At 33.5% G+C, this 27,433-nt stretch overlaps 3 protein-coding genes across 4 annotated transcripts in view; 2 read left to right on the top strand and 1 right to left on the bottom strand.

Moving 5' to 3' along the window:
* Nucleotides 1–3,728: 3,728 nt before the first annotated feature.
* Nucleotides 3,729–5,166, top strand: Pfdn5 (prefoldin 5). Its single transcript, XM_018451098.1, has 2 exons — nt 3,729–4,087; nt 4,644–5,166. The coding sequence occupies exons 1-2, from the start codon at nt 3,871–3,873 to the stop codon at nt 4,919–4,921; spliced, it is 495 nt and encodes a 164-aa protein (XP_018306600.1). The 5' UTR covers nt 3,729–3,870; the 3' UTR covers nt 4,922–5,166.
* A 162-nt stretch (nt 5,167–5,328) lies between these two features.
* LOC108724710 (uncharacterized) overlaps nt 5,329–27,433 on the bottom strand; it is a 59,572-nt gene continuing 37,467 nt past the window's right edge. Inside the window, exons 2-6 of one of the 2 annotated variants that reach the window (XM_018451280.1) lie at nt 23,455–23,660; nt 13,252–13,387; nt 8,951–9,084; nt 6,181–6,415; nt 5,329–5,905 (exon numbers count right to left, since the gene is read on the bottom strand). In XM_018451280.1, coding sequence (XP_018306782.1) covers nt 5,829–5,905; nt 6,181–6,415; nt 8,951–9,084; nt 13,252–13,387; nt 23,455–23,660 — 788 coding nt within the window. In that variant the 3' untranslated portion in view covers nt 5,329–5,828. Of the gene's footprint in view, nt 5,906–6,174; nt 6,416–8,950; nt 9,085–13,251; nt 13,388–23,454; nt 23,661–27,433 lie in introns of both variants that reach the window. The other variant, XM_018451279.1, reaches the window with a different exon arrangement.
* neo (ZP and PAN domain-containing protein neyo) overlaps nt 18,137–27,433 on the top strand; it is a 284,314-nt gene continuing 275,017 nt past the window's right edge. The window contains exon 1 of the mRNA XM_018451276.1: nt 18,137–18,170. The gene's annotated coding sequence lies outside the window, so the exon portion shown is untranslated. The remainder of the gene's footprint in view (nt 18,171–27,433) is intronic.

Consider the following 27,433-nt stretch of genomic DNA (forward strand, 5'->3'; position numbering starts at 1 on the left):
GACCGGTCACCTGCATTAAGCAGCAACGTCTCAAAGAGAGTTCCACTTTCCTGTCGAAACATCGAAGATATGATTCCATCGTCGAATTAGAATTTCATCGAATGGGTTTTGTGAAAAGTTCATTAGTCCGATAACTTTAAAACGGCACTCCCGAAGCAAACGCGCGACGCGACGAACCGGCTGCGGTTCGTTCACTTTCATTTAAATCGGCGACGAGGGTACGTTAGCTTCCCCGTCTTTGGATTTTTACTCGAAAAGAACGATTTTATTCAATATCTAAAAATTTATCTAGATATATTAGACAGATAGATCCGAAAATTTTTAGATACTTGAGAAAAACCGTTCTTTTCGTGTATATCCTCCGGGTACTGAGCCCTCTTACCACGTCAAGGTCGTACCCGTGAGAGGGAAGATTATCATCTGAAAAATGTAATATACTATTATCTATACCTGCTATAGTGCTAACTACTACCGTGCAATTATCGGTTAACTTTTACAAATTAATATCAAAAACATGTCAATTCGCCTGCACCGTATTGCGAAATAAATTCAGAGCAGATAAAAGGGCTGAATCTCTTATTACAATGTCTATAAGATACTATTAGAGTCAATGGAATGAGCTAGAGATTAATAAAAAAGAGAAATATTTCTTTTATTGCCAATAAATAGTTCCAAAGTTACGCTTAATTTCTTATACAGATCATGTCACGAAAGATGCACGAAAACGAAAAATTAATTAAATTATTAATTACAGAAACTATATTTTAATTGTAAAAGTAGGAATCGCATGAATTCCGTTATTTGCGTGAGAATATTTATTAACGTTGCTTTTTTATAACTCGTATGATACCGTTCGAAGTATAATTGAAAGTTATATTCAAGTAAGAGAAAAATTTTACATTAAACAAAAATAATTGTCGGCCGTAATTATCGCGAAATAATAATAAATTCTGTTTTCCATTGCGTTTTGATTACAAATGAATGAACCGTACAAAATATCTGTTCCGTGATACATGATTGTCATTTTGATCCTCTTACGAATGATAATCGTGCGAGCTAGTAATCGTATACTGCGAGTATTCATAAAATACGTTTTGTATTATATTCTTTGCGATAGCGTTTCAGAAAGAAATGTGAGGAAGAGTGACACGTGACACAGCTACCTGCCTGTACGAGCCTCGGTAATGGAATGTCTACGCGGTAACTGCGCGTGTAAACATGACGCGTCGCGCCGACTGCCCGCCCACCCGCGTCAAAACAAACCCCCGTCGCGCGCCGATCATCTAACTATCGAAATATTAACGCATGTTACAAAATAAGTAAAATAATTTATTCGTTACATTTTTAATATTCTCCGATGAATAGTCTTTATTGTACGGTTTTTGCTTTACTTCTTACATTCGTTACACGCACACAACTCATCTTTATCTTAGATATTTCAAATTGTGTTATAATAAGTGATTATTAGTTTATAATAACTTTTTGTTACACAAAATCCGTGCAATGTATGCAATATTTTTAACAAAAGATTGTGGTTTTTTGTCACGTTTGAATCATTTAATTTTATCATTCACATCTTATTTCGCATTTTTATTCTGGGAAAAGTAATAGGTAAATTATATTTAAATTATATATCTCTATAAATGTGAATGCTATTTATACGTATTATTCTATTTAATCCAAATTGTTTCCAATAATTTAAAATAAATTTTTTATCATTTATCTTCATTTAAAGGATATATAACATATTTATTAATCTTTATTTAATTGTGAATCATCAAAGAGAGCAATAAAAATTGAGATAGAATGTTGGGATGTTAAAAACGCTTCACGCAAGTAATTATGTAACAAAAAACTACTTTTTACCTCTTGCCTTTTGTCAGCATATTAATCGATGCGAAATATTTGAAATTATAAAATAAATGTTAAATTATGTTCTTCGATATACCATGATGTAATTACGGTATCACATCAAACGACTCGCGTCGCTAAAACTAGCTAAAACTAACTAAAATTAAACTGCTGAGTTCTGAGAAAATCAATATAGGAAATTATTTCATTAATTCCGCAACAAAATACTAATTGAATTTTACTTTGTTTCACTTAAAATAAAGTCTAATTAACAATATACTAATATACCGGGCTCGGTCGTATTTAAAAAATAAAGTTATTTAAAATATATTTTTTTAATAAAAAAAAAAAAGAAAGAAAAGTTATTTAGAATTCATTATTTTAAATAATTACTTCTAACTTATTTTTTAATTATATTTTAAATAAGTTTGCGGAATTTATTTTATATATATGTATTTTTTAAATAAGTCGTATCAGTCAAGGATCGGTTGTATTAAAAACAATTTTATTTAAAATATGTATTTTAAATAAAAAAAAAAGTAAAGTAGTTATTTAGTATTTGTTATTTAAAAAATCTTTTTCTGACTTATTTCTTACTTAATATGTTAAGTAAGTTTGTGGAATTCAAGGTACAACGTTCTGTATTATCTAGTATTTGTCGGAAATACGTTTTATTAGAAATGTGAAGAAGAGCAGCACGACTACCTGTCCGCACGAACCTCAGTAGTGGAATGACTGCGCAGTGACTGTACGTAATGATTAATGATGACACGCCTCCCGCTTGTCCGCGCCCCGCGTAAAAACAAACCCCAATCCTCCCCAAGGCCGCGCGCCAACCGTCTAACTGTCGAAATATTAACGCATATTACGAAATAAGTAAAATAATATATTCTTAAATTCTTTACATTTTTAATATTCTACGATGAACAGGCTTTGTTGCTTTATTTCTTAGATTTGTTACACGTTCATACAGCTCATGAATATAGTCCAATTATGTTACAATAAGTGATTATTAGTTTGTGATAACTTTATATTACATAAAATCCGCGCAGTATATAATATTTTTAATAAAAGGTTGACGCCTTGCTGCTATTTATCACTTTTGAATTGTAAATTCCGTCATTCTTATATATTCTGCATTTGTTATCCAGAAAAAGTAATAGGTAAATTATATTCAAATTCACAATGCAATGTAAGTTTTGTTAAATTCTAAGCACCATGTTAAAAAATATGATATCAATTAATAAAATAAAATAGTGATTTGTAATTCCTATATGTATATTCTGTATATCTATGATTTTGTCGCGTACGTATTTTATTTCTGTCTTAGGTACATAATAATGAAATAATAGTGCGGATTAAGAATGCGGAATAAGATGTAAATGACTGCAGAATTAAACGATTTAAAAGTAACAAAAAAGCCACAATGCGTCTATATTTTATTAAAAATATTGCGTAATAGTCTATTATTGATATAAAATATATATAAAATAGTTAAAACTGTATAAAATTTGTCTATTATTGATATAACATTCATGGTCTTGTTTGAAACGTTCAAGTTACCAACTGAGTCAAATCGCGACAGGTAAATTATAGATATATCGACAGACTGAAATATCACTGTTGATAACCGTTGATTACCTTTCCATGAAAGGTAACAATATCGACAATATAATAATCGTCGCAATTTATATTTATTTATTCATTTTACGTGTAATATCATAAATAAACAACTAATATGAGGAATAATGACCGATGCGAGATAATATTTGAATAATAATTCGAAAAATATTTGCAAATACTTTGCCTGATGATGTCTGCCTCTTCGCGAGATGACGGGTTCGTCACGCTTGCATTGTGGTGCCGCTTGGTATCCGTTTCGACAAGTTGAGATCGACGAGCGGATGCGGTTTGTCGTTGCCCGTGTTTGGTGACATCGAAGAGAGCGGTACGGTCCGAGGATCAGCGTAAAGTATCCTGAGAACAACTCTCGCATCCTGGAAACGATTTCGCGTCAGGATGTCGCAGGAGGCCACTGTGAAGTCGTCGCCGCAATCGCAGGTGATCAATTTAGCCACCTTGCCGAATTTGAATCTCCAACAGCTGACGATGTTCAAGCAGCAATTGGACCAAGAACTCGGAGTGTTCCAGGACTCTTTGCACACGTTAAAGATTGCGCAGAGCAGATTTCAGGAATCGGGCTCTTGCCTCGAGAAGATTACGTCGGACACTGAGGGTGAGTCATGCAAATTTTGCTTTCCAAAGCGCACATACATAGTTTCGTGACTTCGCGACGAGTCTCCTCTTTGAGGTTAGGAAACGCGATTATATAGGAAATATAAATGCAAGCTTAAATACTGCTCCGAAAGACAGAGTGATATGATTGGAGGCAGTTCTCTATTGCTATAATTTCATTTCTATTAAACCTAATTAATAAATGTGCTCTTTGCTTCCTGTTTTTTTTTGCATTTTATCATTTTTTTTCATGCTGTTTCTTTATATTTTAACTCATGAGAAAAGTTAACGAATTTTAAAAGTGACAAGAAACACGATTGTCGATAAAACGATCATAAAAAGAGAAACAAGAAAGCAAAATGAGCATATTGTAGATCAGGCTTTATTTCCTTTAACTATTTTTAATTGCTTGCAAATGTAGTTTTTTTCTTGATTTGTAAATCTTATAAGCTTCAGGAAATTTATATTGAGGAAATAAATAATTCTTGTATGCAGCAGTAATGATTTGAATAATTGTAATAAATTATTCTTTTTTTTATATATGTTTTATGTTACAGGCAGTGAAATATTGGTGCCATTGACAGGTTCTATGTATGTGACTGGGAAACTAGCAGATGCAAATAATGTGATTGTTGACATTGGTACTGGTTATTATGCGGAAAAAAAAGTCGAGGATGCAAAGGACTACTTCAAAAGAAAAGTAGAGTATGTTACTGAACAAATGGAAAAGATTCAGCAAGTTGGAATCGAAAGGACTAAACTAAGAGAAGCCACGATGGATATAATAGAAGCGAGAATTCAGCCTTCAAATTGGGATGCACGTGGAAAACGATAGATTTCAAGTTAATAATCTTATTTTGTTTTTCATAAATAATTCGTTATCATCTGCATCTAATCTTGATTAAATCCAATCGCTTTGAGGTACTAAATACGAATGCAATCGATTCTATGTAATAGCAATAAGATGGTTTTATTAAGTACAATCAAGGCATATAAGTTTTGTGATATCACCCTGTCGTATTTCATTTATTCGACTTCGTCTATTCAATAAATCAATACACAATAAATTTTTGTACAGAAATACATATTTATACATACTCGTTAGGAATTTAAAACATATTCCTTACTAAGCATTTTTCTTACAACTATAACAATTACATAAGATGGAAGTAATAATTTATAATAAACTATTAATAAATTTATTAATTTATTAAATATTTAAATTAAAAATAAGACGCTAAAAAGAAGGTTAGGGTTAATACTAAAGATTAAAATAACGAAGGTGAATCATTTATTTATATTTCATTGAAATAAAATGTTATTTATGAACAATAACAGTGTTTACCTATAACCATGACAGGACACATTGCGATTGTCACAATGTTACAGAGGAGGTATCAAAATCATTATCAGAGGATAGAAAAGACGATACAATATTCAAATAAGTCGTCGGTAGTTTGGCGCGACATCTTGTCGATCTATTACATAATAATACGACATGTTATTTATCATGATTACAAATCTACCCGCGGGGCGGACGTAGATCGCGTACACGTAGATAATTCACTAAATCTTTTCCTTTATCCTATTTACACGAATAACATACGCTTAGTATTTATTTCAACAAAAGATTTCCTCTTTCCCAGGTTTTATCCCATTTAGTAATTTCAAAATTTTACAAACGATTTACTCCCTTCATCCCAATACAATCATGCGCGTAAAACGTATTGAGCTCATTGATGTTATCTCAGGCTGCATAGCAACAGTGCAGTCATGGCAGTGATGTAGAAGTATTCTGCGGTGCTCTTGGCTGCGCTACCTATAAAGAAAACAAGTAATGTACATAAATCGGAAGACCATGATACGTCTTATATAGAAGATCTTACTTAAACGGGAAAAGTTTATCATAACGTCATGATAATTCGAATTTGATTTTAAATTAGTTACGTCCAGGAATATTAAACTTTTCTTCCACAAAGAATAAGTTTCTCCACGAACTTTGCTTCCACAAAGAATAATTTTTCCCATAAACTTACTTTTTCAATTTATTTACTTTTATAAGATAAAATAAAAATGTTAAGGCATAACTCGTACCAACGTAAGAGGATTCCCGTGTTCCTAATACAGAAGCCAATCTTGGACGTTCTTCCTTCAGAGATACCTCAGCCGTTTCTTTATATAAATGAAAGACATTAGCATGACACACAATCTTTAATTTGCCGTTGCTGTAACTATCCTGCATCGTCTCGAAGTCCAATCCAGCAATTATCATGTACTGTTGACTGTCGTTAATTTTCTGAGTGACATTCATGATGAAATTTGAGTTCACCTGCAACGAAAAAAATGTATTATATAGCAATGAATAATTTTAAAATCTTATTTCTATATTCCTTGATTTTCTTTTTTAATTTTATTAATCACTTTAAAGTTCTGAATAAACGCTCGCAAAAATAATTGATGACATAAAATGATTGTTCTTTCATGTGTACAAAATCTAGTTGAAAATTTTCGCTAAATGGCGCATAAAATACCTTGAACACAAAGATCATAAAACTGTCGATTTTCATATGCTCGTCAATTATGAACGAAACGTGGCGGTGATATGCCGCTCTCTTCGAGCAAAGCAAAAGCGTTAAAAGGGCACAATGATTTATGAATCTCTAAAATCAATTAGCTTTATGCGATCTACGTCGAAGGCTGGTTCATTTTACGATCTAGCCACTGTGCAATTAAGCTGCGTACTTATTGCAAGTAAATTAACAATTACTTCAGAGAAATTCCCTTGTGTGCTCGAGGAAGTCCGCTGGTTTTTCTTGTTACGCCATGCGGAATATAATCATCCAATAATAGATAATGCTATTTCAATTTTCGAAACGTCTTTATAGTCTTACCGATAAGTCATTAAGACAGGTGATACCATAAAGAATTTATTAACCGGGAAAATACAGATAGATAATTAGGCAAGTCGCTTCAACATATTAACGACGGATAGAATCTGCGGAAGAACAGGGTGGGACGATGACTGGGGTACCAGTTCATCCTTACTACTTCCTGCCACTCGTTTACGCGGTAACACGCCTCCTTCGGTAGGCATAAATGATTTGCGGCGCATACAGCTATAACTATGATGTTTATCGGATTCTTAGGATGCTCGTAAAACGCCTCAGATTACGGGCTCGCTATACCGAAGTGAGAGTTCCGGATTAAATGGAGGTTGTTCAGAGTACGCCGACACTGGAAGAAGATCAGTGAGAGAGAGAGGGGTCTTTATAATTTCCTGAATCGCTTCTGTATATCCGCGAGCATAACGGGAACGTCTCGTGCGTTCGCAGACGACTACGTATGTGTATGATTTTACCGATTTTCTCGAGTTCACGATATCGCCTATATGGCGCCGTCATGAATTGATGTCGCGCTTCCTGTTATGTCCATGATTTCCACGCATCTCGTGCGCCTCCCAGGCTATATGTACGCACGAGAACAAGCGCTGCTCCTTCAAGACCCTTAAGCTGACAAGCTGTGCTCGTCGCGAAGATCGTCCGCGACGTTGCATTTACGCTTAATGCAGTCGATCACGTATAAGCAATTTTCTTTAATGGAAAGGTGGGATTCTCCCGTTGCTTTCCGAGAGCTATTAAATTTCCACATGCACGCGAAGCAAAAAATAGGGAAAGTGTTCAGTTCTTAAGTCGTTGGTACTTAAATAGTACATAATTATGTCATAATGGCGTTATAATTTATATGCTTCAATTTAAAAGATGCTATTTATATATATATATATTTTTTTTTTAAATAAATGTAGAGATAACAGATAAGAACGAAGGAAATCATTTTGCTAGTGTCGTTTACGTTTATCCTGAAATAGAAACTTCAGAAATTGAACATTCAAATGACCATCGCAAAGTTAAATAGCGAAATTAAGATGAATGCAAATTTGTTGTGCAATTATCACAAAAATTTGCGGATAACGGAAAATATTGTAAACAGAAAGATAATTTATGCTGAAAAAATGTAACAATTGTACGTTAACGTAAGATTGAAAAATAATTTAATTTTTTCTTCCTATTAAATGAAAAATCATATGTTATAGAAAGTTATCATAGAATCTCTGATAATATAGAAGAACTTTAATGCAAAATATTTTTACACATCGTGCAGAACCGTTTAAAAATATATGGTAACTATTATGGTTGTTTCACGTTAGACATGTTTGTAAACGCAAAGTTGGAGTCAGTAGAATAAACAAGTTAGAATCAGACGTGAAGAACTTTTCAAATTGACAGTATTGTCACTAATGGCAATAACAAGCATAGAAAGAAACAATAGGTCTATATGCAGTGAAACGCTATATCAAATGAACAATGTATTAGTATACTTTAAAATCATTGTTGCTGTTACATTTGGCGAATTGATCTACATGAAATGTAAACTACGTAAAGTTAAATATAAAACAATATTTTTTATCCCAAAATATTAGAATGCCAAACAACTGAAATGAATTCGGACGCTTTTCATTTTATGTTTTATTCTACGTTTGGCAGTGATGCTTGTAAATTAAAAATTTGATTAATTTTATTACAAATATTCGATATGATTTTCAAAAAGTTTAAAAAAAATGCGTATTTATCGGAATATGATTTTATATGATAAAAACTCTTTCTAAACGACAAAGATGATTGTTTAGTAAAATCGTAAGGAAGACAAAAATTGAACTGTCATTCGGTTGACCTGCGGAAAAATTTTGTGGCAACAGTATTATTCGGAAACAAGACACGGTTGCATTAATATTTATGTAGTGTGTATTATGAGTCGGTGAGAAAAATCGAAAGGGATTCATCGACGCCTTCCACATTCATCAACCTACCGGTGTGCCGTTGACAGTCCACGTCACGTTAGCCGGAGGATTTCCCGACGGTACCGTGCAGTTTCCACGTACAGTATCACCTACCGCATATTGCATCTTCTCGACCCGCAGCTGCGGTTCGCCGTTCGGCAGACCTGAAATCCAAGATATCTTGTACTGTCTTATAGTAACAACTGAACGCGATTGTACGGTGCTGGAGTACGGTTTTTGTTGCAGGTAACGGGTACGTTCGACTATTGTTACGTCTGATTCCTTTGCTTGCTACCGATTATAAAAACAGCCTTGATACCGAAAGCACCACGATAGTTCGATCGAGATCATTGTTCGTGGTGTTCAAGAACATGCCGCGCAGAAATCGCGAATGATACTTCTTGCGTTACTCGACCTCGACATTCGACTCGAGCAGCGTAGCGAATATCTTTCAGGCTAGGTAAAAATACTTTTGTGACTCTAAGAATAAAGAGTAATAGAAAGATCAGCTATAAGCAAATATTATAATTAGGTCACAAAATAAAAACTAGTTTATTAAAAAATCAATCTCAAAGAGTATTAATACTTATAGTTTTTCAACAAACAATGTAAAGACGTTTCGACTTAACTTAAATCTTTTTCAGCCAAATTAAAAATTATAATAGAAAGTTATAATAGAAAAATTAAGAAATTACAATCATAAAGTACATTTAAAAAACTGTAATAAGACTTTGAAAAGAGTCATAAAAAATATATGTGACTAATTATAAAGCCACATGAAAGGTGTTGGACACTCATAAAATACATAGTATTTATATTACAATAAAATGAGCAGTTTTCATTAATTATCAAATGTGACATGTAATGAATAATAAATAATATAAGTGAAGTGCTTATATAAGTCTCCACAATTGTCGATGTGTAAATAATATATTTAACTTCAGCTTGTGCTTGACTTACACTGAAAAAGTTTGTTTTTCCAATAAACGTGTTAGATTCATTAAATTCGTTCATTAGATGTGTACCGTAAAATTTTATAGAAGTGATAAAATGCATTCATCATATTAACGCATTGTTTCATTAGTTAATAAAGTCTGTACATTAGATCAATAATCGAATTCATTATATCTATTTAAAAAAATGTTTTAAGGGAAAACGTTAGTATTTAATTGTGTCAATATACATATTCATTGTTACAATGAATTCTAATAATAGTTTTATAACTCATGCTTTTATAAAACCTAAATCACTATGAGAATAAAATTGTTCATTGAACAAATTTTAATGAATTTTTTATTGTATTTACGTACATTTTTGGTTCAATGTACATTTAGTGAAGAGAACACAAATCCAGAGCAATCGAATTTGCAGTTAACTTCGTTGGAGAGTCCATTCCAATTATTTGCGAATTATATCTTATCTTATAAATATATAGATAATTTCTATATTTATTAAATAACTATATCTGTACGCGTATACAGCTTTATGACAACATCTACTTCCTATTGTGCAAATAATTGTAAAATTGATATAAAATTGATATAAAATAATTCTTTATTTTTATATATCGAGGAAGTATTTTCCAATCATTCTCTGTATAATGCATCGTACTTTGTTAATTGTTTCGCAGTTATATGAATCGTACTGACGCACGAGGATATAGGCGACGCAACAAAAATGTAACTTTTATCCCTGAACAATGGGGGAGAGGATTTCCGTCTATACACGGATATCGCTGTGGCGCGTTGCACATCTCGGGAAATTGAATTGAAAGAGCGATGCGCGTCCGCCGCGCCGTAAATTAGAAGTAGTGTTTCCGTACAAAGCCCGAGGCGGTGCGCCTTCATAAATATAAAACGCATTCGCGTCGCACATCGCTTTATTCAAAATTGGCCTTTTCGGGCCCTTACGGTAAGTCACACGGACGTTTCCGCGAATCATCCATCGACATCATCGTCATTAAGTGAAGTTCAAGTCTGACTTACAACGTATATATATATATATATATATATACACACATATAGTATCATGTACATCTTGGAGGATCATTATAACGTCCACAGAAGGTAGTGAATCTCTCCTTATGATACGTAACTGCGGTGGCAATCCGGTAAACTGTCAAGGAATTGTCTCACTTCTCCGCAACGACTTCCGCCTCGGGCCGCTCCTTCCTCGCGCGATCTTCGCCACGAGTACTCTCAAGGACACGACCGAGGAATATTACGGTTTTTAACTCATGTGTCGCATAGAATCGCTGGCCTCGTGAGAACTGGGAAAGAGGAAACGAGAGAGACGGTGCATCCGAGAGCAGCAAGGAAGGGATCTTGCAAGACGAATTTCGAAATTTGCCGATCTAGTATTGAAGCTTTTACGAGAGATTCGTGATCAGAAAGAGGAGACAATCACTTCGTCCCTTTGAAGGGGGATCCCTACCGTGCTTGTGCCGTCGTTAGGTCGACGACGGCGGTAAGGAACGGTGGGAACGGGACCGCAAACGCTCCATCTTCGCGTCTCCTTCCTTTTCACGGTCGCCGTCGCAACCACCGTCGTTTCTCTTCCGTCCTCGCTATTCGGTTTCTCTCTGGTCTCACTCCTCGCCTAACTGCGTTTTAATTGGGCGCGATTACGGTGACAATACTAGTCGCCATGTAGGATAATCAACGATAATGAAAGGTACTCTCACGAGAGACACGCCGGAGAAGAGAGAAAGAGATCTGGTGCCTGGTTACGCGCGAAGAACAAAGTCGTGGGCAAAAGCGATCGAAAAAAAAGAGCTTAACGGGTCACGACCGAATCCGCGATTTATCGCGGACCATCGTCCTCTCCGCCTGGCTGTTAACCGCCCTCGAATAGGACGATAAAATGTTTTTATTGAATTTTAACAATGCGTCCCAGCTGGCGCGGAATAGGTGTCGCTTATATACGAAGGACGTCGCAAAAAGCGCTGTCTCGTAGCGAATTGGTCGCAGTAATTATCCGCGTTACAAACGGGAATTACATGAGACGATCGTGCGCGTCCACCGAAACAACGTTAGCCGATGGAATAGTAGTTATAAATTAACGATATCCATTTAACGCTTTAGTGGCGTCAAATGGTGAAATTAACGGTGGCTTTCACGCTTTTTCATCTTGGATCGGACAAGATAGGATGGACGAAGAATTCAATAAGCATCACCAATTGAAGATTTCTGTCTTGCAGACAGGTTTATTGCGTGCTTATCAAGGCTAATGACGCCAGTTTTTTGTCATCTCGCACGCATAAACAACTACCTGTTACGTTAATTTGTAATTTCCTCTCTGAGACAGTTATCAGCGAGAATGTTGAAATTATATTTCCTAACTTCTATAATTTTCTAAAATAAGGAGCCATTTTCCTGAATGTCATAGTCTTTCAAGTCTGATAAATTTCAGTGGATTTCAAAATTTATTAACATTATTTGTAACATGAAGCTTACAAAATTGAGGTGGATCCAATATAGCAATTATTGATTCCCTTTCCTTTTCTCTTCGTAGACTCTCTTATAAATTTTATTATTTAAAAATTTAAAAATTTTTGTAGTTTACAGAGTCAATAATTATTTTTTAAATTGTTGGCTCGATAAGTAAATGTTGTTACGAGAGACTTGAAGTGTTATAAAAATATAATAGTTATTTAACATCTTTCTGAAATAACAATTGCGTCCGTATGTACAATAAATGTTATGGAAAATCGCAAAAAACTCGTTATAAAAATATTGCAACAAAAACGCTAAAAAATATACGTGAATATATCCGAGTTTAATTTATGTTGCGCGTATATGAAATAAAAATTCGATTTACGAAAAACACTTATTCGCCTGACGTAGATCATAAAAATATTTTAGCGGAAATATTAAAAACTTATTTCAGATTGAATTTTTCTCACAGTTTTTAATAAAATTTTGTACAAAGCTAAAAATAATTCATTATTTTTTTCCCACATTTTCCAACTGTTAAGTAGTTGAGTATCTTTCTAAATGTTTTCCTATATATTACGTGCTGCGTTATTATTTTAGTAAAATTTCAGTCTTTCATTACTGCTATTAATCTTGTAATTAATTAGCTATAATTATTTTGTGATTATTTTGTGAACGACGATTCTGTAAAATTACAGTATTTTATTTTAAATATTAACGCGTGTACGAGGAACATGCAGGCTTATAGGCTTTTGCTCTTTTCGTCACATATTTACTCATATTGGAATTCATAGAAAGGAATATGTTTGGTTAGCTGTGCGTTGAGCTTTTCAGTCTTCGCAGTGCACGTCGTGTTATCTTTGCTCAGATGTAAAATACGTTTCTCCAGATACTCACTAGCTACGTGCATATAACCAGAGACCATTACGGTATTAAACGAGGGAGAATCTCCGGAGACTTCGCAACGATATTTGCCAGTATGATTGGGCTGTACATCCTTTAGGACTACTCGATGTGCATCGCTCCGATTTGTCTGAAATGTAATTAAAAAGTTATTATTTATGATGACAGGGATACGTGTCCATAAATTATCTCTACCAGTCCATCGCTACGTGTGTAATAATCGATAAAATCCTGCAATTATAAAGTCCATGTTATTGAAATTGTATTGTGTGAAATATTATCATAAATATATAATATTTGGATGCGTGTGATATATTTTAAAATCGTATTAAGCCAAAACGTTTCAACAAGTAAATGCGCTTTACATTTTAATCCCTTCGTTTGGGAGAACATTATTTATTAATATTTGTAAATTTGCTACCATTATACCATTTTATTACCATTTATATCGGACATTCATTAGTTTACTTTACCAAATATCGTCAATAAAGAAAATATGCGTATGAATAAAGTTTATGACGATTTTATAACAAATATTTTAAAAAGTTATATATACCTTCGTTTACTTGAATAAACAAAGGACATTTATTATATTTAAAGATAAATCAATGTAAATTTTTATCTAATATTTAAAAAATTCGATTTAAAACACACTATATTTTATATCTCCTTTATTTTCGGTACATTAAATGACTAGCGCTAGGAAGATAAATTATATAATTACACAAGTCATTCCCATAATATTGTTCGCAATATTTCATCGTTATACCGATAATGCAACTACAAAGACGACGTGCTTTGTGATGATATTTCGTCACGGTAAAACTATGCGGTTAAAAACATCAAGATTAATAACTCATTTTATTTTTTTCTTTAGAGCAACGAACCATGCGAGGCAGCATGAAAAAGGAGCGGGTCGAGATCGGACGGATGAATTACATATTATTTCGTACCATAAATCGCTGGCAATAGTACCAAGGGAGGCCTACTGAATTTTGAGTTAATTTAGCATCAACCGCGGAATTGACCGAGCACACAATGCCGGCAAGTGCCATTTATTGCAAATCGATTGCACTTACTCGCCCACTTTGACGTCCACGCGCGTTCGCTCGTCCGCGACAAACAATACCTAGCAACAGGGATTAATTATATGTTGCCGGTGGCAGCATATATAAATCACACAATTAATTTTGCTGTGGTTTGCTCGTGTTTGTGGCAACGACAAGCTCATATGCCAGATCAGGAATAGATAGACGGTAGCATCGCAATAGAAAGATGAGCTAATTACGAGAAACGTCTTTAATCCAAGAATAGTCAACTGAGGTATTTTTATATTCCAGCGGCGAAAATTGTCAATTATTGTAAAATATTGTTTTGTATTTGTATGAATATTATTTAGCATACTTTTTTCTTTTTTTTTTAACAATTATCCTTTACGAACCTTTAAATACGCAATACTATTAAAAACCTACAATAAAAAAAGTGTTATATTAATTAAATTCTTTATTTTTTTTTAGAAATATTGCCATAATAAGCTATTTAACGTATTCATTTCTTTTAATATTTGTTTAATTTATATTTACTTTTTTTCAGAAAGTTGTGATTAAATCCGTATATTCATAATGTTCTTAAATAATAAATCAGAAAGCAATTAACAATATACACTATGTTATTAATATATTAATAATAGTGATTTCAATTGGGATGTAAAAATATCTCAAGTGATCGTTTATATAAAGAAAATTAGGTCAATTGACAATTACTACTCCTGGATTACTTCTAACCGGCCGAAAAAAGAGGATCAACGGATATCAATAGTATAATTGACAATGATTTTCTTAAATGTTGAAGTCAGAAAATTGATATTTTAATATACAGCCTTGGTCAAAAATATCAGGCACTTTATTAACTATTATTTAACGTTTCAGTTCAAAAATTTATTTATAGCATCTACTATGAATTACTTTTGTTTTGAGAATTTTTTGTAAATATATGTATAATGTCGGTAATTAATAGGAAATAATACAAAATTTCAAAAAAGAAATACAGGTACTTAATATTTTTGTGTCTAAAAATCATAATTCTTTCTTAAAATAAACAACCAACTTATTTTAAATTGAATTTATTAGAACAGTAGAAATTTTTATTTAAAAAAGAGACAAAGTAATTACGTTAAGCAACTAAATTGTTAAAAATTTGCCATCGATGATATATCGATAATATACGGTCGATAATATACGCGACATTAACACGATCTTCTTTATCAGGAGGCGAAACGCGACAACGCATCGTACGTTTATCCATCAAAATTACTTCGAAAAGGTAGAGACATTCGTGGCAAAATTATTTCACAAATTTGTAGTCGACGTTGAATATTTTAAAACGACAACAAATCGGTTGGCGCGCGCGGCCTTGATGTTTGTTTTTGCGGTGCGTCCTGCGTCGTGTTTGCCAACGTAATGGTCTCCAACTCTCCACTCCCATCATTCCCGCGTCGAGGATCGAGCCGGCGAGCAGCACAGCGAGACGCTCCGCACGCCATCGTTATAATCCTTACAATTAGTCGCGAAGCGATTAAGAAAATGAGGAAAGCTATTATCTACATATCGGTCCCTACTTAACTCCGCGATTAGCAACTTAAGAGTATCGAGACGACGGCCGTCAATCGAGAAAGGTATTCCGTGTGGTTTTACCTTTTTCGTTAAAATTCGATGCGACGGAGGAATGAAATTGTTGCTTCATTGCGACGTTCATGAGCAACGTTGATTTTCTAACGATATATGAAGTTGGAATATGTGTCGCGTCGCGCTTTTGAGTCACGAGTTAAATGTAAATTGGCTCTTTGTATTTCGAAACGCGTGGCGTGATACGTGAACTATCGAGCGGCAGAGGTGAAAAAGAAAGTTGCAATCAACGTGTACTAATAGCATGCATATTTCGTGGGAATTATGCGCTCGAGGTTATGTAGTACTGCATAGAGTCGACGCTGAAATTTGATCGTTACGTTTTCGGATATTCAATTACGTCTTAATTAGCCGTTAATTTGCACCGCGCAATATTGACGTGAAGTCACTATCGTTTGAGCATTTTTTCGATCATTTATGGAACGCCACAGGGCGGATTGGCTACGGGTCGAGCCGCAGTCAATTAGTCGTAGATTTAATTAGTATACATACAGAAAAATACATACTGTATGTACGCAAGTAATAATTACTTGTTTCAAATACCTATATATTCCACAAGTTCGTATATCCGCAAATCTGTAAGTTCATTACAACAATTAAATTTATTCAAAATATATTCTGAATCTTGGTAAGTTTAATACTTTAATCAATATTTTAATTATTAAATTAAAACAAATTTGATTTTCTTAGAGAGTCGTTTTCTCGATCAATTTTATAACATTTTTCAAAAAAAAAATAAATTCTTGTTATGATTACTCAGTAATAAGTCTTTATAATACATAAAAGTTGTAATAAGTATCTATATTTTAAGATTATTATCAAGAAAATATTCTTTGTTACAAATAATCGTTATTTAAAAGAAAGAAAGTAAATTGAATAATATCACTTTCCATAGCGATAAAACATTTTTCCGTGTAACTGCGACCTCGGTTAATATATATTTCTATATTTACTTATAACCGTTCAACTCAAATTCGGGATTGTAGTTTGTACTACTCGTCGGCGATTCGTTGAAACGTCGTGTTTCGCAAGATAATACGTGATCGAAAAATGTTGCGCGATAAATCGACGCCAAAGTGATCGTATTTCGTCGGATGTTGCATTCCGTGGACGTTTTCATCTTCGATTTTAGATCGTGTCTCGATTCGCTTTTGTTTTGTTGTAACGTAAAATAATCGTGAATGTGTATTTATTGCGCGCATCATGAGGCGTTTTAGAACAGGCCTATATATTTATTATTGAAAACGCCGAGAGTATCAAAGGTGCGACTAGAGCGGCATGTGACGATGATCGCCGCGGCGGGTGACGGGGTGACGCGTGAAGTTAGCCGCGCGTCCTTCATACGCCCTGTGCTGTTCGAGATTTGACCGTTCGTGCTTCGATGCGTGGAACGTTACGGATATCGAGTGCCGTTCGCAGTTTCGTTTCACTTTCGCTCCGCGCAATTCTTTCCTCGCATGTGTTATTCTTCCGTCGTATAACGATGTATAACGATGTGCGTCGCGTCGGGAGTGCCGTACAAATTACGTATCGTCGCGATCGTAGTTTTTCTAACTTAACCTCTTTCGCGAGTGAGTGCGACGAGGAAGTCTGAGAGGAGGAGGAGGCCTGGCAGGAGGCATCGGGCGACAGCGGAACAACCATGAGGTGAGAAATTTATCATTTACATTAGGCCTATCCAATTTGAATTCCCCGGAATCAAAACGCAGTCATCGACGCAAAAAAAATTCAATGTGAGTAATATTTCAGGGACTGTAAAACGTTGATAAGTGTTACTCAGATGCATTTTTTGGCTCCGGAGCTCAAATTGGACAGGCTTGATTTACATATAAAATCACTTACAAAATTAATCTATTCGTATATTCCCAAGAAGAACAAGAAAGTCTAAATAATTTATTTACCGAATCATGATAGAAAATTGATATAAATTCGATTATCACATCATGACATCAAATTAGTATTATTTTGACTTCCTTGTTCTCTTTGAGTTCGTATTATTTAACAAATAATTGGAGATAAACTCTTTTGTTTACGAAATTTTATAGAAATTTCTTTTTGTAAATTATATAATTACTTTGTTAAATCTGTGTGTGTTTGAAGGGGATGAGTGAAAAATTCCGCGCGCGCTGTAATTAATTTGTGAAATATTTTGGACGCTGTTGTAATTAAAATTTTGTGTTTGTATTTACAGGTCGACGTAGTATCATAATTCCGCTGCGCATCGTACCGGTGAGTGTCAAATTGTATTTCTATGGCCAATATCGTTTATGATTTAAAAACTGTTTATATTTTCGATATCTTTGATTCTAAATAATATCTTGGAAATACATTATTATTAAATACATTATTACAGTATTATACACATATTCCAATATTTACGAAAACCTCTACAATGCAACATTGTGACTATTAAAAATAAAAGCAAGTCGACTTTATAATAAATAGATATTTTCATTCAAGCTTAAATAAAAGGAGATAAATAATTGCATTCACAGTTCAACAAAACACAGTTGCCCGAAAAAAATTTATTTAAAAAAAGTCTTAGCTTTTAGAAGATTTAGATTTTAGAAGATTAGAAATTGTAAAACCTACGCAAAAATAAAAGGCAAGACAACTTATGTACAAAATTATTATAGAAAATTAAGTAAAATTATTCCATGATAAAACAATTTGTTCTGCATGTTATAGATAAGATTTTTAGTTTTCCAAGAGTTTGTCATTTAATTTACCACAGCAATTGTCAATACATCTTCGGTTTATTTAGTATGGACCTCTATTCTATTAATTTTGTTTCCATTGGAAAGAGTTATTATTTAAATAAATGTTTTGCCTATTATATTTGTTCGGGGATCGCTCGGGGATACGTGATGGTTATCACCTAATGGAATAATGGATCTTTATGCATCCATCGCGTTTATCTCGAAAATTAGAATAGCAGCCCCGCGTATCCGGATCGGAGATCAACTGGCACGCTCATGCATGTAAAGGCAACAACAGCGGTGTATATCGTTTTACTCTACATGCCTGGGCTACATAATATAACGATTCAACAATGCCCGGCGTAACATGTTCACGCATAAATTCATCGAACTCGCTTGGCAATATTAATATTGTTACCCATTCGCGAAATACGGAGCGGCAACGGCTGATATTCTCTATGCCTACCTCTATACATGTATTGCACTATCGTCGCTTCGGCAACCTCATTGCATCCGCGGTCGTAGCGGCAATTCTCGCTCTCTATTTCTCTTCCCCCGTAGGAGTGTGTCACGATTTATTGGCTGGGGTGTACACCGCCCGTATTTTCCGCCGGTAAAATCTAATTGGAAAACCATTGCGTGTACAAGAGCAACCCGTTGGTCGAACTTGCTTCGCGTGGAAATCGTGTGGCTGCATAAAGGATTTACCTATTCTTTTATTCTCTATTTCAATTCGACCCTCAAAACATTGATTTTCCGACGGTTACTTTTATCCAATACAATTATGTACGTACGGGATGAATGATTTTGCTGAAATATCTAAAAATTTAGCTAGACAGATCTGAAAATAATTTCGTTGGATCATCGAAATAAATTGTCATCGAAATAATTACAGAATGTTCAAACGGGTTGTTATAGAATGTTAAAATTTTTTTAGCGTTGCTCATCATGCTTGAGATGCCTTTAAAAAATTATTTTGATAGCTCAACAAAATTACTTTCAGATCTGTATTTAGCTAAATTTTTAAATACTTCAGCAAAATCGTTTTTTCCATGCGTCTTACATAACTCGATTATCACTTAGATCGAATGTTTCATTTCTTCTTATCTTTTTGCGTTGAGATGTACATAATCAATAACATATATTCTCATGATTTTGTGATCAATTAAAATTTTGTCTTTATAAATACCGCGTTAAAAATGATCAATCACATCATTTAATTGCATAGTTTATTCTAAGAACATATGTCTTTTATCGAAATATAATCGAATTAATTAAAAAGATATTTTATGATAAAACTTCAGTATTCTTATATACCTTGAAAAATAAATGAGAGAACACTGTGTTTTTATTTCTGTCCAATATTTTGTTAGAACATTTGAAACACAGAAAAAGTATTACACAATTTAAAGCGGAAATACTTTGAGAGACTGAGTAAATGCTTAATTTGTGCTTTAATTCGGATTGAATAAAGCTGTTAGCTGTGCTTTAGTTCAGCTTGGATAAAGCTTTTAACAACTTTTTTAACTCGCTCCGAAAACGTTGATTTTGCAGCGACTATTCTTTCTTCTCTCACGACACGTACACACATGTACGTGCGTAGTTCGAAATATCGCATAGCTTGGATTGTACTCTTCTGTTCTCATTTCTTTTTCTGTCGATGCGATGGCACGTAATCGACCGCGCGCATATACACGCTGCCTTCTCTCTCCCTGTCGTGATAAATTCAAAAAGTTGTCTTTAGAACATCCTATTAACAAGTATGGAAACGTAAAAAAATTTCTTTCGCTAAAGGATCTCATTAGGGAAAAAATCCAATAGTGAATTCACGCAAAAGTCTCATTGAAAAAGGAAAAAACTATTGGATTCCATTTAAAACGACAAAGAGTGACTCTTTCACATAGCTTTTTTTATACAAACGTGCGGCAATGAAAAGTAGATTACCAAACTTTGCTGTAGCAAACGACGATGGTTAGTGGAAAATAATATCTTTTACAATTACATTAATAAGATAAAGGCAGTTTAAAACTCAGAGCACGTAACCGAGCTGTTTTGAAAATGATATTAAAATTCATCATGTTTGATTTATATCGTGTTGGTTTTACTTTTACATGCATTCGTGTATTGATATTGTCACACTCAGGATGCGATGATAATGGTTGATTGACGTTCTATGCCTGCAAAATGTGAATTATTGTTCTCGGTTGTACATAATAATTCTGACTTCTCATCAAGTGGAAAAACAAACAGTTTAATAGCGCGAAAGATTTGAACAGCTCGATTAGAACGACTAGATAAAGAAAGGAATCTTAAGTATGTAACGGCAGACCACGATAGACGTGATAAAGTTGCAGATTGAAGACGCTATCGTAGATGAAAATTCTTTACCTTGTAATATACGATGCTATCCGTTAAATAGATATCACCCGTGGTTCTATTATATGTTTATGCCGTAATGTCTCTTCATTAGCAGCTTAGCAGTCGTATGTATTTCGCGAGGTATATACGTACTCTATTGCATATTTATTAAACGTAAAATAGATGACTGTTATAATTCCTGTCACCGAATGGATAATGACCTCGGATCGTATTCCGAGTATGTGATAATTTAGCTTAATTGTATCGCACGATATATTTCTTTGATGCAATCATCTTATATATTATATCCTTTTTGTTTACTTTGTCAAATTTTTGCAATGGAATGTACGTTGCAAAATATCACATATGAATGTTTTTATAGTTCAAAATACAGTTTTCAGAACATAAAATGTGAGTTTCGGAAGTATATTTGATCGTAACGTCTACAGAAAGAGTAAATGTATTTTACATTTGCGTGTCGCGATAGGAAAGGTACGTAGCCGTTGTACGTTTTTCTTCTGGAATAAATCGTCGTACTAACGGATTTCAAATATTGAATGACGAAACATTAAAGCATATTATAGGAAAACGAACCGCCATTCGCCAATATCTTACTAGAAATTATTTATGCTTATTTTATTACATAAAGAGATATTATAAGGTGGTGATATTCTGAAAGAGTTTGCGTAAATAACGTAATTTTTATAAAATTAGTTATGAGTTGATAATGTTTTACCAGACAAAAATTAGATGTGATATTTATATTTTATTGTGTAGAACACGCTTATGCAATCGAATAAAAAACATATATCAAGAAGTGGAATTTTAATGATTTATGGTGTTCACTTTAATATTAATGGGTTTATATATTTTTACAAATCTTTAAGTTTTTTCCATGCAAGAGCTATTTCTTCTTCATGCATGCCAGATATGCGCTGCAAATATTCGTTTGTATACACAGCACGCAATCTGCCTTGCGTTTTGCGCATGTATGACGTGAATGCTATTTCATTCCACTGATATTGACTGCAAGGGGATTGTCGTTTTACCATAAAGCATGCCGAAATAACATTTTTAAGTTAGAAATATGATGATAATGGAATAATATTGTAAACATTACGTAAACTATGTTTATAAAAAGCACCCGTGATATTGGATCATAAAAATTTAAAGACGTGAATTTTTTTATCATTCAAGAATCGATTTTTTCTGAATAAAAATATAAAGATATAGATATCTTTTTTGTATTATATCATAAATGATTGAAAAAAATGTGTAAGATTTTTCTATAAGTATTTCTTATTTCATTTAGTTTAGAAAAGAATAATTAAAGTGCATCTAATTGTAAGTAGGTAATAAAAATTAATGAAAAATAAAATATATAATTTTCAAAAATATATACAATTAAAAGAAATTTTCACAATTTTAGTAAAAGTTAAAGTTAAAAGTTATAACTTTCACTAAACTTTAACTTTTACTAAAATTGTGAAAATTTCTTTTAATTGTATCTTTATAATTAATTCAATTGTATCTTTTTAATCTTTATAAAGATAAATCGATGAGTTTCATTTCCGTCTTTTATTTCAACTTTGATATTTCTCCGTCAAATGTGGATCCATATAAAATTTGCTTCACCAAAAAGTAGGACACAACTTTTAATAAATACGGAACTATAAAAGAGTTCGAGGAATGAAATATTCGATTGCACGAAAAACCTTCTAGGTTATATATATATTTTTGATCGTTTATCATATAAAACAAAAAAGATATGCATATTTTTATACTTTTATTCTAAAAAAAATCAATTTTCAATTGATAAAATATTTATATTTTTAAATTTTGTGATCTAAAAAAAAAATATTACAGATGCTTTTTATTACAAGAAATATAATTTACGTGTTTATATACATTATTTCTGTTACCGTCATATTTCTAACTTAAAAATATTACTTCGGCATGCTTTATGGTAAAGCGACAATCTCCTCGCAGTCAATATCGGTGGAATGAAATAGCATTCACGTCATAACATGCGCAGAACGCAAGTCAGATTGCATGCTGTACAAGCGCATAGTTCTAACAATTCCAATTAGAGATAGTTTAGAAATGACAATACATTTTTTTAATTTTATGTTGTCATAAATTGGAATAAATAGAATTAATTCTACATATATTCAGAAACTTCAAACGTATTTTATATAGTAATTAATATCATAGTAAATATAGTACCATAATAATTTAATACTATAATAGGAACTTTTTAATACAATTAGAAATTAAAAAATTTTTGAAGTTTATGTTGGTCGGCATATCATCGATTAAATATAAACTTGTCTATTTTAAATTGACAAGTTTTCTTTCTTATAATGAAACAATACATTAGAAAATTGCACGTCCAGATCTATCTGTCCAAATCTATCTTTCGAGATTGTAACGTTTCGTCTTAATGTATTACGTACCACGACTCTTGCTCCAAGTTCCCCAAACACTCCAATTGGTGGCATTTCCTTGGGGACATATCGAAAAAATTCCGCGCCCTGCTTGTACCATTTGACAGTGTAAAGAGTATCCGATTGTAGATCGTATTTGCAGGACATGTTGACTGTAGTACCAGCTGCCACTGCCAATGGAATATCGATCGACACATTGCTTAATCCACGAACGTCTAAAAGAAAGAAGCAGGTTACTACCGATCGCACAATTTAAATATTAAAAATTGCATGTGTGGATAAGTCACTAAAAATTATTCCAATAACTGCATTTTTTATTACGTTAATAAAATATATAAATTTGATTTTCTTATTATGATATTGAATTTTAACTTGATGAGTTTTATAAAAACTTTATAAATTTTATAAAAGGATATAAAATATATATGTTTTAAATATATATACTCAGCAAAAACATAGATATAACTGCTATATAAAATATATGTAAATGTACATACGTTTTATACCTATATACGTATATTATGTAACAGTTATTCGGTGATTGCTGGATATGTACATATATATGATATATACAGCCAACACTTAAACAGAATAGATTTTATCAACAGATACTTTTACGAATTTGTATCGACTATATTAATTTTTAACATTAAATACTTTTTTTAGTTACATTAAATATTTTTCAATAAAATTTGATTCAAATAACAGCACGATTTTCAGCAGCTATTTACACTTGTAAAATTTTATTCGCGGAAAATTGATTAAGTATTTTCGTCGGTTATATAGAATTTGGAAGGTTTGCTGATGCTTCTGTATATTTATTAACGAAAAAGTACACATTAATCAATAAATCTGTCATTAAAAGATTATTTTTTGCAAATTTATATTCATACGTGAGAAAAATCTCGCTATATTACTTTTTTTTATTAATCAGGAAATTATTATTGCATTTAAGCGTGAATAGAATTTAATCCTCTTAATTTGCGATCTTTGATTAACGCGAACAATTTAAGAATAATACGATAATTTGTCATTAAAATTTGCTTTGTAGATGAATAAAATTTTTTTGGAGGAAGTTTATTACGTTATTCTTTGAATAAAAAGGAAACATATCGATATTTAATTAATTACTTATTACTCGATTTATTATTAAGAGGTATTACAAAGGATTTTGTACTGCGTATATATTTAGATACCTATACAATAGAAAAATTGCATTTTATCTTTCGGATTAAATAAGATAGTAACCCGGGTGGAAATTACGACCTGGCGCTTTATTAAATTACGATATAGGCCCCATCTAGTTTTCCACGAGTTAATGTAGGCGCTATATTGGTATGCTAGCTTGGGGTTATACTGGGCGGCAACGGCAATAATGACCAGCCCGAATATTGAAAAACTTTCTTGGCCCTGGTTCGCGATGCGCTGTAGGCCCAATATTGGAAAATTGTCTAGGTCCTGATTCGCGAGGTGGTGTCGCTGAAATTTGAGAAAACTATCTAGGCCTTGATCACGAGGCAATGTGTTGCCCCAAGATATTAAATCTGTCTAGTCGCTATCTAGGAAGGGATAGGATAATCTAGTTAGATTTAAAATAAATTTTAAACGCATAATGCGTCGGCTATAATTTACGGAGTAAGAAGTAAGAGTAAGAAATTGACCAATCACAGTCGATTGTGAGAAGAATACTATCGTCGATATATCGACTATGATTGGTCAATTTCTTATTTTTACTTCTTACTTCATATTATCGAATAACATTAGTTATATTAAAAAATGGTTATTATCAGAAGTATAAGGGTATGCAATCAGTGGTAGACCACTGCACATGTATCAAGCATACGTCACATTCGGCCAGACTTCGGCTATATCCGGAGCGGTTTCGATATAATATGGTCGCTATGTCGCCAACACATGTGCAGCATATGCCGAATAAATTCTGTAGTGCAAAGTCGAGTAATTTCACATTCAAAATACGTTGTGCGGTTAAAAGATGCAGAAATTATCATAAGACAAAAAATGAGTCGGATTGAAAGGAGTTGGAAAATTTTTTTGATTGAAAGGCATGCTTAAAAGCATACGTTCGAATTTCGCGCTTAATGATGACGTATGCTTGCTACATATTTTGATTGGACAGTGGGCGTGGCCATGCGCAAGAGCATACCCTTATACTTCTACTATGGTTATGATCCTGTTTCACCGGCCGGGCGCTAGCTAGCCTCCGGCTAGTTTTACCATCTTGACACCCCAACATAATTCTGTCTAGCGCCTAGATGAAATACTAGATAGCACCCAGCTAGATTTCCGATACTGACGTGCCACGACCTTTTCCACGGGGCCCAATATAGAACATTGGAACGCCCAGATACATTTCCACACTCAGGAATAGTTTCAAATATTTTTTTATTAAGTTAACTGTGTTTATTAACAATATGCACACACACACACACACATACACGCAATATGAGATCATATCTTTTCGTTCAACAAAGGGCTACTTATTCCTTCTTTTCCCCTATCAAACGAAGCAAGTTTGCAAGATGCTTATCTTACTTACTTTAATAACTTAAATGAACCAAAGTTTAAACTTTTCATATACTCTTGGCAACGCCATCGTCAATGTTGTTAGTTATACGGAATACTATTGGCGAACAAGAGGCATTTTGCCAAAAAACGCTGAAGAGATTGCAAAAAATAACATCACGGCCGTCAACTTTTAAGCATCTATGGCGCACTTGCTTAGATCGAGTTTGGAACTTATTACCATTCCAATACTTTATGTGCCCTGTTGTCATGCATTATTCATCGAAGGTTTGGAAGAGATAAAGTTTTCACTAAAGCTCGATATAGAATCTTTTTTTTGAAGAAGAATTAGCCCTAAAGATGAATATCTCTATAGCACTAACGAGTGATTTAATAATATAGTTCAAGAAAACTATTTTGCTCGAGAATATAGTATAGTCCGCGATTTACTGGGTGGTCCGTTATATCTTAATTAGTATGCATGCAGAATACGTGCTGTAGGCGTTTAGCGGTATAAAGTATTAAACATGATACAGAGGAATATCAGTTCTATGACCGAAAAGCATTACACAGAAGTGCTTACCAACGCGTGTTACAACGCTGCTGTAAATTCCTGGCTCTTATCAGCAACGTTGCGATATCTGCGTAGTCCGTCATTGTTTCGGCTTAAATGAAGAAAAATCTAACCCGAGGAGATTGTATAGGTATATATTTCGCACGAGTTTGCGAGATCAGCGTCCAACGAGCGTGCCGTGGACTCGCAACGGCGGACTAACGCGAAAGTTTGGTTATTAATTAATTGTTTTTCGCGATATATCCCGGTCTAATTAATTATTTATGCCTCGATCCACGGATGGTCATTGTGCTAATAAAGTAATTAAACGATAATTAATTAGAAAAGTAATTAATTGAGAAATTATGTGGCGAGAAGGGAAGAAAAAGTGGAAATGTGGCTATTAAAATAACTATAGGTATATATTCTAATAAAAGTATCTGGACAACTTCCTTGACATCGAACATAACGGTCAGAATACACGTACATAAATGAGAATAATCTTCTGTGTCGTTCTCCCTCGCGTGCGGCCGCTTTTAATTATCGCATTATAATAGACGTCATTAAGCGCGTTCCCGTTTGCTCTGATAGAATATCTCCGTCTCAGTAAAGCGAAAGTTTTTCACTTACAGAGACGCGCGACTCTTTATCACTAATCACCGCACAGTTTTGAACTTGGTCGACGTATTAGAGGAACGTTGCGTAATTAGAGCTAGTAATTGGAACGTCTGCTCCTCAAAGTTTTAACGTTGGCCATGTATAATCAGATGTTTGGCCTCAACGTGCGCGAGTGCAACGGCGCTCGCAGATCGCAGCAACGAGATTTAAATACCAAGCGTTCACTAATCACCTTGCTAATCCTTAATTACCGCTCCTCGCAAGGAACGCTCGATTGTTATTCGCATCGTGGCT

The sequence above is a fragment of the Mycetomoellerius zeteki genome, unplaced genomic scaffold (assembly GCF_001594055.1).
Source record: "Mycetomoellerius zeteki isolate Tzet28-1 unplaced genomic scaffold, Tzet1.0 scaffold31, whole genome shotgun sequence".
Classification (NCBI taxonomy): Eukaryota; Metazoa; Arthropoda; class Insecta; order Hymenoptera; family Formicidae; genus Mycetomoellerius; species Mycetomoellerius zeteki.

Coding starts and splice junctions, on each gene's coding strand:
- Pfdn5 (XM_018451098.1), top strand. CDS start 3,871: ATGTCGCAGGAGGCCACTGTGAAGTCGTCGCCGCAATCGCAGGTGATC. Junction 4,088..4,643: donor GATTACGTCGGACACTGAGG/GTGAGTCATGCA, acceptor TTTATGTTACAG/GCAGTGAAATATTGGTGCCA.